The 15,606-nt window shown below is 32.9% G+C and overlaps 1 protein-coding gene across 1 annotated transcript in view; it reads right to left on the bottom strand.

The window, feature by feature from the left end:
* Nucleotides 1–15,606, bottom strand: part of GUCY1A2 (guanylate cyclase 1 soluble subunit alpha 2) — a 430,164-nt gene that overhangs the window by 176,451 nt on the left and 238,107 nt on the right. Inside the window, exon 5 of the mRNA XM_031961090.1 lies at nt 5,724–6,209. Coding sequence (XP_031816950.1) covers nt 5,724–6,209 — 486 coding nt within the window. The remainder of the gene's footprint in view (nt 1–5,723; nt 6,210–15,606) is intronic.

Below are 15,606 nucleotides of genomic sequence, written 5' to 3' on the forward strand. Positions count from 1 at the left end.
TCAGATTGGTTAAAATGACAGGAAAAGTTATTGATAAATGTTGGAGAAGACTTCGGAAAATTGGGACACTGATAAATTGCTGATGGAGTTGTAAATTGATCCAACCATTCTGGAGATCAATTTGGAATTATGCCCAAAGGGCTATACCCTTTGAACTAGCAGTGTCATTATTGGGTTTGTATTCCAAGAAAATGATAAAAGAAGGAAAAGGACCCAGTTGGTGCAAAAACATTTGTAACGGCTCTTTTTCTGGTAAAGAATTGGAAAATGAATAGATTTCCATCAATTGGGGAATAGCTGAACAAGTTGTGATATATGAAGATAATGGAATGTTATTCTTCTATAAGAAATATGAACAAGCTGATTTTCCTAAGGCTGGAATGGTTTACACAAACCAATGCTAGCAAAATGATCAGAATTAAGAATACATTGGATGCAACAACAGAAGAATGTGTGATGATCAACTATGAAAGACATAGCTCTTCTCAGTGGTTCAGTGATCCAAACCAATCCCAGTGGACTTTGGACAGAAAATACCATCTGCATCCAGAAAAAAGAACTATGAAGTCTGAATGTAAATCAACATATACTAGGTTCACTTTTTTCCCATGGTTTTTCCTTTTTGCTCTCATTTTTCTCTTCCAAATTGATTTATAAAGTAATGTGTATTAAACATAATTTTTTAAAAATTTCATTATAAAAGAGGGGAAGTAACCTACAAGTACAAAAAAATGTTTGTAAATGTTCCTTTTGCTGTAGTAAGGAAGGAAATCAAGAGGGTGCTTATCAGTAGAGGAATGGCTAATTAAGTTAGGGTATATTAATGTTAAGGAATATTATTGTTATATAGGAAACAATCATCAGAATTATTTCAGCAAGGCCTGGAGAGAAATACATGAATTGATGCTAAGTGAAACAAGAAGAATTAAGAGAACATTATACACAGTAAGAAGATTATGTGATGAGTGATGGACTTGGCTCTCTTTAGCAATGATCTTATTCAAGACAATTCCAATAGACATGCTGGAAAGAGCCATCCACATTCAGAGAGAGAACTATGGGAACTGAATGTCGATCAATGCATAGTACTTTTAAACTTTTTTTTGTTTTTGTTGGGGTTTTTTTTGTCTGTTTTTTTTCTTCATTTGATCTGATTTTTCTTGTGCAGCATGACAAAAATGGAAATATTTTTTAGAAGAAATGCACATGTTTAACCTATGTCAGATTGCTTGCTGTCTTGGGGAGAGTAGAGAGAGGGAGAAAGGGAAAATATTTGGAACACAAGGTTTTGCAAAGGTGAATGTTGAAAACTACATTTGCATTTATTTGAAAAAAAAATGAAATCCTATTAAAAAATAAAACCTGAATCAGCCACTTCCTACCTATGTAAATCCTTGCCAAATCCCCATAACTCTCCAGTCCCTTTCCTCATTTATAAAAAGTATGAAAGTTGATGTAGACGATACCTAAGGGCCTTTCTATCTCTAGATCCCATGAAAATAGAATTACTTAAATTTTTATATACAAGAGACAACTAAATGGTGCAGTAGAGTACCTCCCCTAAAGTTAGAAGAACCTGAGTTCAAAGGTGGCCTCAGACACTTAACACTTATGAGTTTTGTGACTATGGGCAAGTCACTTAACCTCAATTGCCTAGCCAAAAAATAAATTCATATACTATGGAAAGGCTGTTGTTGTACTTTGATTTCTATCTCCCTTTCTATCAAATTGTGCATTCCCTTTGATCCAGTAATGTCTTTTCTGGTGCTGTACCCCAAAGAGATCATAAAAAAGAAAAAGTACCCACATATGCAAAAATGTTTGTATATTATACACAGCAACATCAAGATTATATGATGAACAACTCTGATCAACTTGGCTTTTTTCAACAATGCAGTGGTTCAGACCAATTCTAATATACTTGTTAGGGAGAGAGCCATTTGCATGCAGAAAGAGGACAATGGGGAATATGGATCACAATATGATATTTTCACCTTTTTGTTGTTATATAGTTGCTTTTTTCTTTCTCATTTGTTTTACTTTTTGATATAATTTTTCTTGTACAGCATGATAAATGTGAAAATACGTTTAGAAGAATTATACATGTTTAACATATTGGATTATTTGATGTCTAGGGAAGAGAGGTGAGGGAAAGGAAGGGAGAAAAATTTCAAACACAAGGTTTTGCAAGGGGGAATGTTGAAAATCATCTCTCCATGTATTTTGAAAATAAAAGCCTATAATTAATTTTTAAAATAAATTTATGATCCTGAGTAGAGTCTTTGGAATCTTGGGCATTTAACTTTGCTGAGCCTAAACTTCCTCATCTTTACAATAAGGGGACTAAATCAGACAACTTCTGAGGTTTCTTCCGGTTGTAGATGTATGATCTTTTTCCATGAGAAAGAGAAGTAGATTTGAAGTCAGAAAATCTAGTTTGAATCCTTGCTCCCTTATATTACCTAACTCAAGGTTTCTTAAACTTTTCTACTCATAACCCCCTCCAAGAAATTTTACACAACCCTAAGTTTTGTAAAATATAGATAGATAAAACAAACATTTACTGATAATAAATCATAACATCCTGATTTCCCCAATTCAGTAATATAATGCAGGGTTGTGACCCACAATTTAAGAAGCTTTGATCAAAGGGAAAATCTTTGAACTTTACAATTGGTAATTTCCTCATCAAGAAAATAAGAAATAATTAAAACCAAGGCTTTTTTGTTCTGTTTTGTTTTGTGTAGTTCTAGATATTATAGCAATGGCATCCCTTAAAATTTCAATATCCTTTATTTCTCAGGCCTGTCCTTCCTTCCTGAATTAATATGACATCCCCACCAAAGGCAACCCTAAACATATCCTTCACATATAGATGGTATTTTTAAACTCTATTCAGTTCTTTCTTTCTTTCTCTTTCTTTTTCTTCCTTCTTTCCTTCATTTCTCTTTCTTCCTTCCTCCCTTTCTCTTTTTTCCTTCCTTTCTTCCTTTCTCTTCTTTTTCTTCCTTCCTTACTTCCTTTCTCTTCCTTCCTTCCTTTCTTTTTCTTGTTCTTATTCTTATTGATGTTGTTCTTGTTCTTGTTGATGTTGTTATTATTATTGTGTTCTTGTTGTTCTTGTTGTTGTTGTTGCTCTTGTTCTTATTATTATTATTATTATTCTTTTTCCTCTTCTTCTTCATTCCCATTTTACCCTTTTCTCTCTGGTCATATCATCTTCTAAGTACATCTTTTAGTTTGTATGTCTCAATTCTAAGATCATCTCTAACCATTCTTCACTAGAATGTCTACTCCTTGAAGGAAAAGGATTATTTTTGGCTTTCTTTGTATGCTTAGCACTTAGCACAGTGCCTGTTACATGAGCTAAATATGCAAATACTCATAGGAATTTTCTCTCTAAGCCAATTCCTACCATATGAACAACGATTACCGTTGTAATGGGTTTAATAGTTAAGATGATAATAACTCATGCTCATATAGCATTTATATAATGTTTTAAAATTTACAGATTTACTTTTTATAGGAAAACATTTGTGTTGTATATGATAATATTTTGATTTTGTAGATGAGGAAATTGAGGCCCAAAGAAGTTACGACTTATCCAAGATTACACAGCAAATTAAGTATCAAAGTCAAGACTCAAACCAATTCTTCTCCACTATAGTATACTGGTCAAAAATGTCCAGTATACTATGTGTCCAAAAATCTTGTCATTTCATATATTGACTGACAGTTCTTTAAATAAGTCAGATTTAAAAGATTCTTAGGTCCAGTATCATTTATTTTTCTTTTGTAGAATGGGAGAAGCAAGTAAAAAACATAATCCATTGTGACAGAGAGTAGATCTTCTATGGTGTTATTTTCTCTTTCAGACCTTGATCTCTAGTATTATTGCTATGACTACTACCTTTTCCACAATGCATCATATGCATAAAAATTTATTACCTCATGGAAAGGTTGTTTTAACAGTCTGATTTGCTTTGTGAAAAACCTGAGTTCATCTCTGGGGAATCTAAGGCTGATGTCATTGAACTCTAATTACATTCTTATCTTGTAGCTGTGATGGTAGCCTCAGGAGATTCATCCTTCCTTCCTTCCTTCCTTCCTCAAAACCTAACTGACAGGTTATTGTTAAGTAAGGGTTCCTCAACCATTTCTTTAGAAGAGGATTATTTTTCATTCCCCTGAATTTTAGGATCATAGAGCAGAGTTATTAATGATGTGTATTCCTGGCAGACAGAGACCCTAGAAGTCCCTGCGTGCATGTAGGGGAGAGGGAGAAAAGAAGGAAAATAAAAAGTTTCCTGAATTGGGTGTAGGGAGGAGCCTGGCAGCCCTAAATTCCTTAAATTTCCAAAGAGCATAGGAGAAAATGTTGGCAGATTTTTCATAAGCCACCCTCCTCACTATAGGTGTCCCTAAGTCATGGGGAGGGTTGTCTGTGTGTACATGGCTGCTTAGCTTCAGTCAATCAGCGGGGTAGCCCTGCTACCATTATATAGTAATAAAGCCTAAAAGGTTTGCAATTAATTTCGAACTCATTTTGTGTAGTATAACAATTCTCTCATGCATAATTTACATAGTATGCATACACCTAAGAAGAGCTCCAGCTGAAACCTTTTGATCTGACTTGCTCTACAATGGAGCTAAAAAACAAACAGCATTATGACTTTCTCCCAAGGAGACTCAATAACATGTCTTATCTAACATTCTCTGGATAAAGATGTAAGGCTACAAAGTAAAATGCATGGATTCCATCGAAAGCTGTTTTACATAAAAAATGCTATAAAATGAAATGAGCAGCTCTGTGGATTGGTAACGCAGGAAGAGGAGGAAAGACTTACTATTTATCCCCACTCAAATACTTGCTCTCCCCCATTGAAACAAAACATTAGTCACTGAAGGGGAGAAACCCACATGAAATTCTCTGCACAAAAATATGGGAGCACTGATTTGACAAGTGAGAGACTGAAAGCAACATGACACTAATACAACTTGATAGGAGGGAGAAGAAGAGCCCTTCTTATCAGATCAACAGCTGATTAATGTACATCGTGAAATGTTTTTCATTTATCCCATAGGGAAAATAGTGTTGCTGCTGCCATTAGTAATAACCTAGTTGGCACAAGTTGGCTATTCAGAGGGCATCCTACTCTAATATTACAGTGTATTTGTTGCTAATAACTATTTAACCTTCCAAGTGCCAACTGCAGGTTAACTAGGATTTAGCTGTATACTCCACTATGCTTCATCACTGCTTCTCTTTCTTTAGCAATCAGATTATATAATGCTTAGTTTATATTGTAGAAAACCCCCGCTTTCTAAAAAATGTCCACCACAAAGTTATAAATAGTCAGACTTGGGCAAAAATCAGAAGTTTCTCTTTTTTATATTAATGAATTCTGACCGACAGAAGAATCTGTATTCCTGAGCAATATCAGTAGGGAGTAAAATTATATTTATATATGCAAATGAAGGAAATCAACTTTTAATAAAGGTAGATTTATAGGAATAGTTTTTTTTTTAAGCCATAGTACTTGAAATGAAGCTCTCTTAATTAGAACATTATTGATCATTAAAAAATCTATTTTGTCAAAAAGAAACATTTTCTAACCTGAAAATTTCAGCATTGTGATAAGGCATTTTGACATGGAAAGAGGCATTGTCATGATGAACTCTGAATGGGATTTATAGATATAAGTAACTAAAATCATATTTACCTTGTAAATGTCCAGAAATCCACATTGGTGATCAAATCTGGTGTATAACTCATTCAACATGCTAATGACTTGCATAGGAGTACACTGAGCACAGATAGCTGTGAAACCCACTATATCAGAGAAGAGCATGGTGACATCATCAAACTTTCTGGCCTGAACTTGTTGTCCTTGCCATAACTGTCGGGCTACATCTCCAGGAAAAATGGAAAACAGAAGGTCCACTGTCTTCTTTTTCTCTTCTTCCAAAGCCTGGTGAGTTCTTTCTAAAGTTGCCTTTAGCTTATCCATCCTCTTCTTTAATCCATCTTGGGCTTTGGCCTGCTCCCCAACCAATATCACATCACGAGTTGCATCATGGATGGGAATATCTGAGAGATGCAGGCCACGACCCATGAGTTCATCCAACTTGTCTACACATGGAGAGCCCAAAAATAAAATAGAATTTGATTCTGGAATGTGGATCATCTGTCCTTTGACTTCCATCACCTGAAAAATCAAAATGAAATTTAGATCGATACTCTTTTTTACAAGATACTTTTTTACAACCCTAAATTACAATCTGTAATTGTTGATTAAGAGGACAATGCAAAATGTTACTAGTTTTGAATTCAATTTCATCAGACTTGAATGTAGCATATAGCTAAGATCAAAACTGGTCCCTCTGTAGAACTACTGGTGTCATGGATCATTGCTAAAATTAAAAGAAGGAAGAAAAAACTGAATTAGAAAAAGTGTGGGGTCCATTCAAAACCCTTTTAATTTCAGAGCAGGATTATGAAAAATATTCAGTGATCTTGATAAAATACTAGATATAATGGATTTGATATAATACTAGATTTTGCCTATGTCCACATGGCAGAAAATAGCTAAAGTGACAAATTTAGTCAGAAAAAATCACTCTACATGGAAAAAATTCACCAACCCAGTTATTTAATATTATATAGGACAAATAATCAAGTGAACTTTTCAAATGAATTTTTATGACTCTCTAAGTACAACCTTGAAAACTGTAGCTGCTATGCATGAATGACAAGCAGCATTATATAGAGGACTAGCTTGTAAACAGAAAAAAACCAGGTCCTACTTAGATGAAGGTACTTAACTATAGGCAACTCTCTCACCTTCAGTACCCCAAGGACAATCCTCTAAGGCTATGGATGAGTACTTTATTTGCAGTGAAAGAAGTTTCCACAACAAAAATTCTGTACATTGATAAAAATCACAAATAATATTTTTAAAAGTCTCTGTACTATGACAAGAAGATTACATTAGACAGTTCAAGAAATTATTGTGATTTTTTTTCTAGATGAACATACCTAGGAATTTATAACCAAATATTCTTTCAAAATGTCTGCACTATATTTATTGAACTATGGATAGATAGACTGATAGATAGCTCCAGACAAATGCAATATGTGTCAGCATATATTCTTACTATATCCTACATAATAAGAATGTCAGTTTAACTAGACTGTGATATATATTACAGGAAGTAATATATAATAAGACTGGAAAGAAAGGCAAGATTTAGGATGTGAAAGACTTTAAATACTAAACATAGTTTATGTTTGATTCTAGAAGTAATAGCAAGTAAATGAATTTCATTGTGGAAGGAAATAACATAGTTCCACTGGGTTTTAGGAAAATTACTTTGACAAGTATGTGGAGGTTGTATTGAAGCAGGAAGGAACTCGAAGCAGTAAGAATAAAGAAACCCATATAACTTAAAAGTCCATTCCAGTTCTCAATCTCCCTCCAGAGAGATATTACTTATTTCACTCTAGGAAACAGAGGTTTAACACATGAGAAATGATCTAGTGTATTAATTGCACTAAGAAGAAGAAAATATATTCCCTTGTTACCTCCTCAGATGTCTTTTTAGTGCATTCCCTCCAGATATAGCTCCTACCCTAATACTTACCATACAAGAGTATGTTTATTCTCCTGCTTAAAGAAAAACTTCTTGGGAATACAATATTTCAGATTAATGTTCCTATGAGAACAATATACCTAAAGAGAACTACCAGAACAGTAAAATTCATCCTTGTATGTTAGTTCATGCTGCAAACCAAATATTAAAAACAATTACATGCAACTTGTGTAATCACTTGAGATCATCCCAGATTCCCACAAAGCTTAATCCAAGGATTTAGAAAATTAGTTGGTAGGAAACTAGATTTGAGAGTTACCCAGTGCAATCACTTTACAATTCTAATTTTAGTTTAAAGGGGGGGGGGGTGAGTAATTCTAAATGTTTCTGGAAGATTTCTCATGGAAAAATGCGATACAGGATATTTTTTAATAGAAAAATTCCTTTTTACATGTGCCTGCCTCTAAAACTCACCTGAATTAACTGATAACTTCTCATAAAAACTCAGGTTTAGAATGATCAATCCCTGAATATGAATCCTTTTTTACAACATGCCTAATTAGTGGTAATCAGCCTCTGTTGAAGATGTTGCATGAAGGCTAACTTACCAAGCAAGCCATTCCATTCCACTTTGAGAAGCTCTCATTTATAGCAATTTTTTTTTTTACTTTACATGCTATCAAATCTAATCCACTCTAATATTCATTCCTTAGGACCAAGGGAAAGCAAGTCCATTCTTTCTACTTAATATTCTCTGAAAGCTAGTCTTACTTTGTCCATCTAACCAATTTATTTCCTTTAAGTAGATCCTCACATTGATGATTTCCAGGCCCCTTATTATCTTGGTCACTTTCTCCTGGATATACTTCAGCTTATCAATGTCATGCCTCAGATGTAACACCTGGAATTGAATAGGAGGCTCCAGAAGTAGTTTGACGAGGATAGAGTAGAGCAGAGTTCTTGCAATATTTAATAGTGACCTGTTGGTTGGCCCTTAATTTGTTTTTTTTTTTTTTTTTTGCAATGAGTAAGTCTTAATGAAAAAAGAAAAAAATATACCTGCTTTTTCACTTGAGAAAAAACCCAAAAACCAAAACCCAAGATAACTAAAGGACAACTTTAGATATGGGCTTTTTCCATATTTATAAAGTGAGCAAGTAGAACTTATGTGTCTTGTATTTATGTGTCTTGTAAATTCTAATTGGAAAATATCATGTTATTCATTTTGAAGTCATTATACCTCTAATTATAATTTTTGAGTCAGAAATAAAGCATGCCTTATATAATTTATGAATGTTTTAATGTGTATTATGGGATAGATATGTTTTAACATAAGGAATACAGTTATGAAATCTTGGAAAACAGAGCTCAAAATAGAAGGTACTTTCTAGGCTTTTTACATCTTAAATTATACAAAGACTGAATTGAAATAGACCAAAAGGAATATGCAAAATTTTTAAAACTAAAAGGCCTCAAAAACTGTAATATGTAAGAAATAGGCAGACTTGACTCTGGGCACAAAGTACTAAATTTTCTGTAAAACTGTAGGGAATAAAAATCCTCATCCTACCATAAATGCTTAATCATCAATTCTTGGAAATTGACAATGGTATTATCTTAATATAATAAAAATTAACATAAAATAATAAACACAATAATATTATACTTTAATTGTATTACAGTACTAAAATAATATATGGATCATTCTATGAAAACTAAAAAGCAATTGTTTTTGAAAGTACATACTGAATACATGACCTGAATTTAATTTAATGTGTTTATAAAGACATGATTTCCTGCTCTCTAAGAGTTTACAGTAAAGCTATTTAAAAAACAGAATTGTAGAATTCAAAGAGATTCCAGAAATCATTTCATCCATCACAGATTGAATAATGAGTCAGGATTACAATATCCTCAATAAATGATCATGAATTTCTACATGAAGCCCTTCAGGACTAGTAATTAGCTACCCTCCTCTTTTTATGGATACCTACAAGTATTAACAAGCTGAATTATGCTTCTTTATAACTTTCATTGGCATCTCTGGGACCAAGTAGAGAAGATCAAATTCCTCTTCTATAAGAAAACTTCATATTTGACAATGGTCATTAAATCTCACCTAACTCTTCACTTAAGCATGTTAAATGTCTTAGGGTTGCTTGATTGGATCTTCATGACATCCTTTATCCCTCATTTTTCTAATTGTTCTTTGAATTCACTCCCAACATGTCAGGATTCTTCCAAAAGTGTGACATTCAGGACTTAACACATAGCCTAGATATAGTCTGACTGTGACAACAGACAATGTAAGTAACATTTTCCTCCTTCTGAACACTAAATTCAAAATTGCATTTTTGTTTATTTGTCATGTCATACTGGTGACATTTAGGCTCATAATTCACCACAATTCACAGATTTAAATAAAATACAGTCTTTAATCATGTCTTTCCTATGTTATACTTGTACAAATGGTATTTGGAACTCAAATGGAAGACTTATTAAATTTCATTTTATGAACTTCAGCCACTTTTTCCATCCTATCCACAATATTTTTTCTTGAATCTGCAATCTACCTCCAAATATAATAAGCATACCATGATTTCTTTAATCAAATAATTAATTTAAAATGTTGAACGAAATAGAGTTAGTGACATAAATGTGTTGCATTCCATGATAGACTTCTCCCCAGACTATTAATCATCATCGGGGGGTTTTATTCTAACTCACTTAACTTTCTTGCCATCTAACCTTTATCTATCCATTCTTAACCATAGGACTTAATGAAATCCAGATATATTTTATTTCTAACATTTACATGATCTACCAGTGTATAAATTTTGCTCTAACATGAAGTAAAATTAATTTAGCACAATTGAGTCTTAAAGAACCATGCTTACAAATAAAAATGAATTAATACTTCCTTTTCTAAGTCTTATAAACTGTAACTTTAGCAATACTTTTTAGTATTTTTCCCCATGATCACTAACTTGTATTTAGAAAAATCCATTTTATTATCCCTTTGGAAAATAATGACAATCGTCCATCTTCAAGCACATAGTTCCTTTGTCATTCTTTACCATTCTTTAAAAATCACAGGAATCAAAGTCTTTAGTGCTAGAAGGGATTTGGGGATTCTACTATTTGCAATTTGTGTGACCTTGGACAAGAAGGACTTGATATCTTTCTTCCTCGTTTTACAGATAAGAAAACTGAGTCCCAGGTAAATGAAGTGATTGTCCAAGGTTATACAAATTGCAAATAGTAGAATAATAAATCCTGATTTTTGAAATCCAATCCAATATTCTTTCCCAAAAGTGATCCTATGTGCTTATTCTTTCAGTATCCTGGGATATAATTTTTTTTTGCACTAGGTGATTCAAGATTTTTGAGAACAGCTAGATGATGTCTCAAAAGTTCTGCATTTTTGTTCCCTGTCAGACAGTTTATAAGTCAGCAATTGCCTATGTATAGCATCTGCAATGACTGTGGAAATATAGAAACTATGAAATAATTTTATATTATTAATGTAGAAAATAATTAGCAAAGAAAAACCGAGGCAATACCCATTAATTGGAAAATGACAGAATAAATTGTGCTATATAAATATGTTGAAATATTTAATATGCTATAAGAAATTAAGAAAGAGATGGTTGCAGAAAAATCTGAATGGACTTATATAAACTAATTCATAGTGAAGTAAGTAGAACAATAAGAAAAAAATATGCAATGAAAATATTTAAAAGACAATTTAGAAAGTCTAAGGAATGCTAGTTAGCACAATGGAATAAATCACAGTCCCAGAAAACTCATAATAAATATGCTATCTATTTCTAGATGGATTTTTGGAAATTCATTATTTATGACTAAACATATTTGTAGTGAGATATTATTTTTTTCTTGCTTTCTTTATGGGTTGTTGTTTGGCATTAAGTCCTGTGATGAGTTCTGTTTTGGTTTGTTTTGTCTGTTTTCTTTATGGATGGAGGAAGGGAATTAGGAGAGAGAGAAAAATATTTTTTTAATCCCACATTTTTTAGAAAATTGCCCAACACATTAAAAGGTTAAGTGAGTGAATATGTCACAAGCAGGTCACAATCAGGTATTCCTGATTCTGAGGCTAGTTTTCTAGTATAACTTGCTTTCTATCACATCCTTATATATATAAGGCAAACAATTCATTCATTTAATTTGGTTACCCCTTCTTCTCATGAAAAACATTTTATTCTGTATAGTTCTATTGATTCTCTAGTTGACTTTCTATTTTTTGAGGAAGTTCATTATTAATTTAACATCAACTTTTAAATCCTTTAAACTCTTCATTGAAATCTTTTTTTTTAATCCAAGTTTCTTTCTAAGCTGTTCCTGATAGACAATACTTTCTGGGTTTCATCATATTCCTCACTTATCTTCTCATTGTTGAAAAAAATCACTCTTTTTCTCTTTTGAAAGACTCTTGATTGTGCTAATAAGCTAATCCAGCAAATATGTGTGAGGAGGAAAAAAGAATGTGAAAGTGATCACACGTTCTTAAAGGTGCTATCAATGGAGCACAAACTCTGGGAGGCATTGATAAACTGAAGCTGAGAAGATAATAAATGTCTACTCAAATAGTAGTATCAAAAGAATAGCTGAGATAAATTAAGAAGGGCTCATTCTCCAAGACTGGGTGCCAGATGAGGGATTTAATTTATTTATTCATTTATTTATTAAATTATTCATTTGTTAATCTCTTTATTCATGTTCATTCCTTATCTATTTTTTTTTGCCATATTGGTCATAAACTTCTTTTTTTAAACAGAGATTCATATTTAATACTTTTCCCCAGTTACACTCAAAGCAAAAAAATTACATTTTTTCTAAAATGTTTAAGTTCTACATTCTTTCTCTTATCCCCAACCACAATTTAAAAACTACTTGTGAAGTTATACATAACATTTACATAAAAATGAAGTTGTGAAAAAAAACATAAATCTCCCACCCTATTGAAAATAAAAACCTTCAAGAAAAAATTAAGTTAGAGAGAGAGACAGAGAAAGAGGAGAGAGACAGATAAAAAAACAGACAGTTAAAGACAGAGATAGACAGAGAGGGAAGGAGGGAGGGAAGGAGTGAAGGAGGGAAGGAAGGAAGGAGAGAAGAAAGGAGGGAGGGAGAAAGAGACTGCTTCAGTCTAAATTTATACACAATTAGTTCCTCATCTGGATAGAATTTTCATCATAAGTTCTTCTGAGTAGTCATGGATAATTATATTACTGAGAATAACAAAATCATTCATACCTGGTCATCCTGGGACAATGCTATTACTTTGTATACAAAGTATTTTGCTTTCACTTTGCTTGAGTTCATGAAGTACTTTACAGGTTTTTTTGTTTGTTTTTGTTTTTTATCGAGAGGATCCTGCTCATCATTTCCAATAGAACAATGATATTCCATCATAAACACACAGTACAGTTTATTTATCCATTTGCCAAATGATGGACATCCCCTCAATTTCCGATTTTTTTGCTAGCTGCTATAAATATTTTTTGGATATATAGATAATTTTTCTTTTATTTCCCAAATATCTTTTGGCATTCATGCCAAGTATTGGTGTTGTTAGGTCAAAGGATTTGCATGAATCATAACTTTTGCTTGTTTATCAGCTGAGTCATGTTGGCCATAAATTTGGCCGTAGTGCAGCACTTTTAATAGGGTGTATAACAGTTGAAATCTGTCTGAGTAAAAAAAGAGACTTACATATGTAAGATCACAATTCTTCTGACATACAGTGACCCTAGGCAAGTCACTTCTTGAATATTTGTCCTCCATCCTAGAAGAGGACCAAGGCATCAATGAGATATTATAATGACATGCAAGTATATTGGATTTAAGGGCTGTGTAAGATCACCTGCCTCACTTCCCCATTTAGAGCCATATGGATCTAGTGGCAAGATATAGATCAAAATTACTGGAAATAGCCTTGGATGAAATGGGAGACCTTGAGCTAAGTTTTTAAGTTCAGTTCCTTAGCCTTTAGGTAGTCTAGGTAACTATAAGAGTAAGTTAAAAAGAAAGTGCTCACACTAGCAAAATTTCCTTATCCAAAAGTTCCTCTGAAAATTAAATCACAGACCTAATCTCTATTTCTTATCTTCTAATTTATTGAAGAACCTTTTCTAAATCTAATAAAAATTAAAAAAAGATACCTATGGTTTTCTCTACATTGCTAAATTGTTGAACTGCAGTCTAATGAAGTAAAACAAATTTGTAGGTTCTTAAACCTAACCCAGTTATTTTATAAGTATATAAACTGAGATCCAAAGAAAAAATATGACATCATTGGCCTCATAATTAGAAAAGAACAGATCCAAGACTTTTAACTCTTATTCTTAGTATTCTGTCCATCATACCATATAGCCTTTAAAGATAAATCCAGGAAACTAAATAGAATCCTTGTTTCAGGAATTGAACGGAAGAGGTCATTATAAACCATAACCTAAGGAATGAAGAAAGCATTTCATATTAAAAGTAAAAGTTACGCTATCCAAGATAATTACATGAGGATTTGTTGTATTCAGTTGTTTTCCAGTCATATCCAATTCTCCTTGACCTTATTTGGAATCTTCTTATCAGAGATACTGGAGTGGTTTATCATTTCCTTCTCAAGCTCATTTTACAGATGAGGAGAGAGGGTAAGTGACTTGCCCAAAGTTATGCAGCTAGTAATTATCTGAGGCTGGATTGAAATTCACAAAAAAAGAGTATTCCTTGATCCTCACCTGGCATTTTATCCACTGTGCTACATAACTGCACTTGCTGAGGGTTAAATTTTTAATAAATATCAAAGACAGGATTATTAGGCTTAGATTATTTTGATGCCTAGGCCAGTTAATATGAACAAGGACATATCCTGAAATGATCTTGGGTTCTTAGTGACTCTCTGCCAGTATATCCCAAGCCCTGGCTACTAATCAACAACAAAAAAGATTTCAAGTAGGGATAACTGTAGATTTTGTACCTCTCATCCCTTCCTAACCATCCCAGATAAACTTAGAATAATATATCATTAGAAAACTGGACCATTAAACATGAACAATTTTAGCCATAACAAGACCTGTATGCTAAAGCATGGAGGAAAAATAATTTACGAAATGGAGAACGCACATATACTTGTAAAAGTTCCAATCATTTGAAGAATTTATGAATTCAGTGAATAGAATTTGTTTTGATATTTGATAGTAAACTACATAAACACACAGATTTAATGGTCTAAGATTAGATGCTATTTTTCCTTTGAAATCACAGTAAGTAAGGCTCATGTAATATTTAAAGAACACAGGTTTATGTTTTATTTTTTTTTATTTAATAGCCTTTTATTTACAGGATATATACATGGGTAACTTTACAGCATTAACAATTGCCAAACCTCTTGTTCCAATTTTTCAACTCTTACCCCCCCCCCCCTCCCCTAGATGACAGGATGACCAGTAGATGTTAAATATATTAAATATAACTTAGATACACAATAAGTATACATGACTAAAACATTATTTTGCTGTACAAAAGAAATCAGACTCTGAATTATTGTACAATTAACTTGTGAAGGAAATCAAAATGCAGGTGTGCATAAATATAGGGATTAGAATTTAATGTAATGGTTTTTAGTCATCTCCCAGAGTTATTTTTCTGGGCATAGCTAGTTCATTTCATTACTGCTCCATTAGAAATGATTTGGTTGATCTCGTTGCTGAGGATGGCCTGATCCATCAGAACTGGTCATCATCTAGTATTGTTGTTGAAGTATATAATGATCTCCTGGTCCTGCTCATTTCACTCAGCATCAGTTCGTGTAAGTCTCTCAGGCCTTTCTGAAATCATCCTGTTGGTCATTTCTTACAGAACAGTAATATTCCATAATTTTCATATACCACAATTTATTCAGCCATTCTCCAACTGATGGACATCCATTCAGTTTCAGTTTCTACCACTACAAAAGGGCTGCCACAAACATTCGTGCACATACAGGTCCTTTCC

The sequence above is a fragment of the Sarcophilus harrisii genome, chromosome 3 (genome assembly GCF_902635505.1).
Source record: "Sarcophilus harrisii chromosome 3, mSarHar1.11, whole genome shotgun sequence".
NCBI classification, from domain to species: domain Eukaryota; kingdom Metazoa; phylum Chordata; class Mammalia; order Dasyuromorphia; family Dasyuridae; genus Sarcophilus; species Sarcophilus harrisii.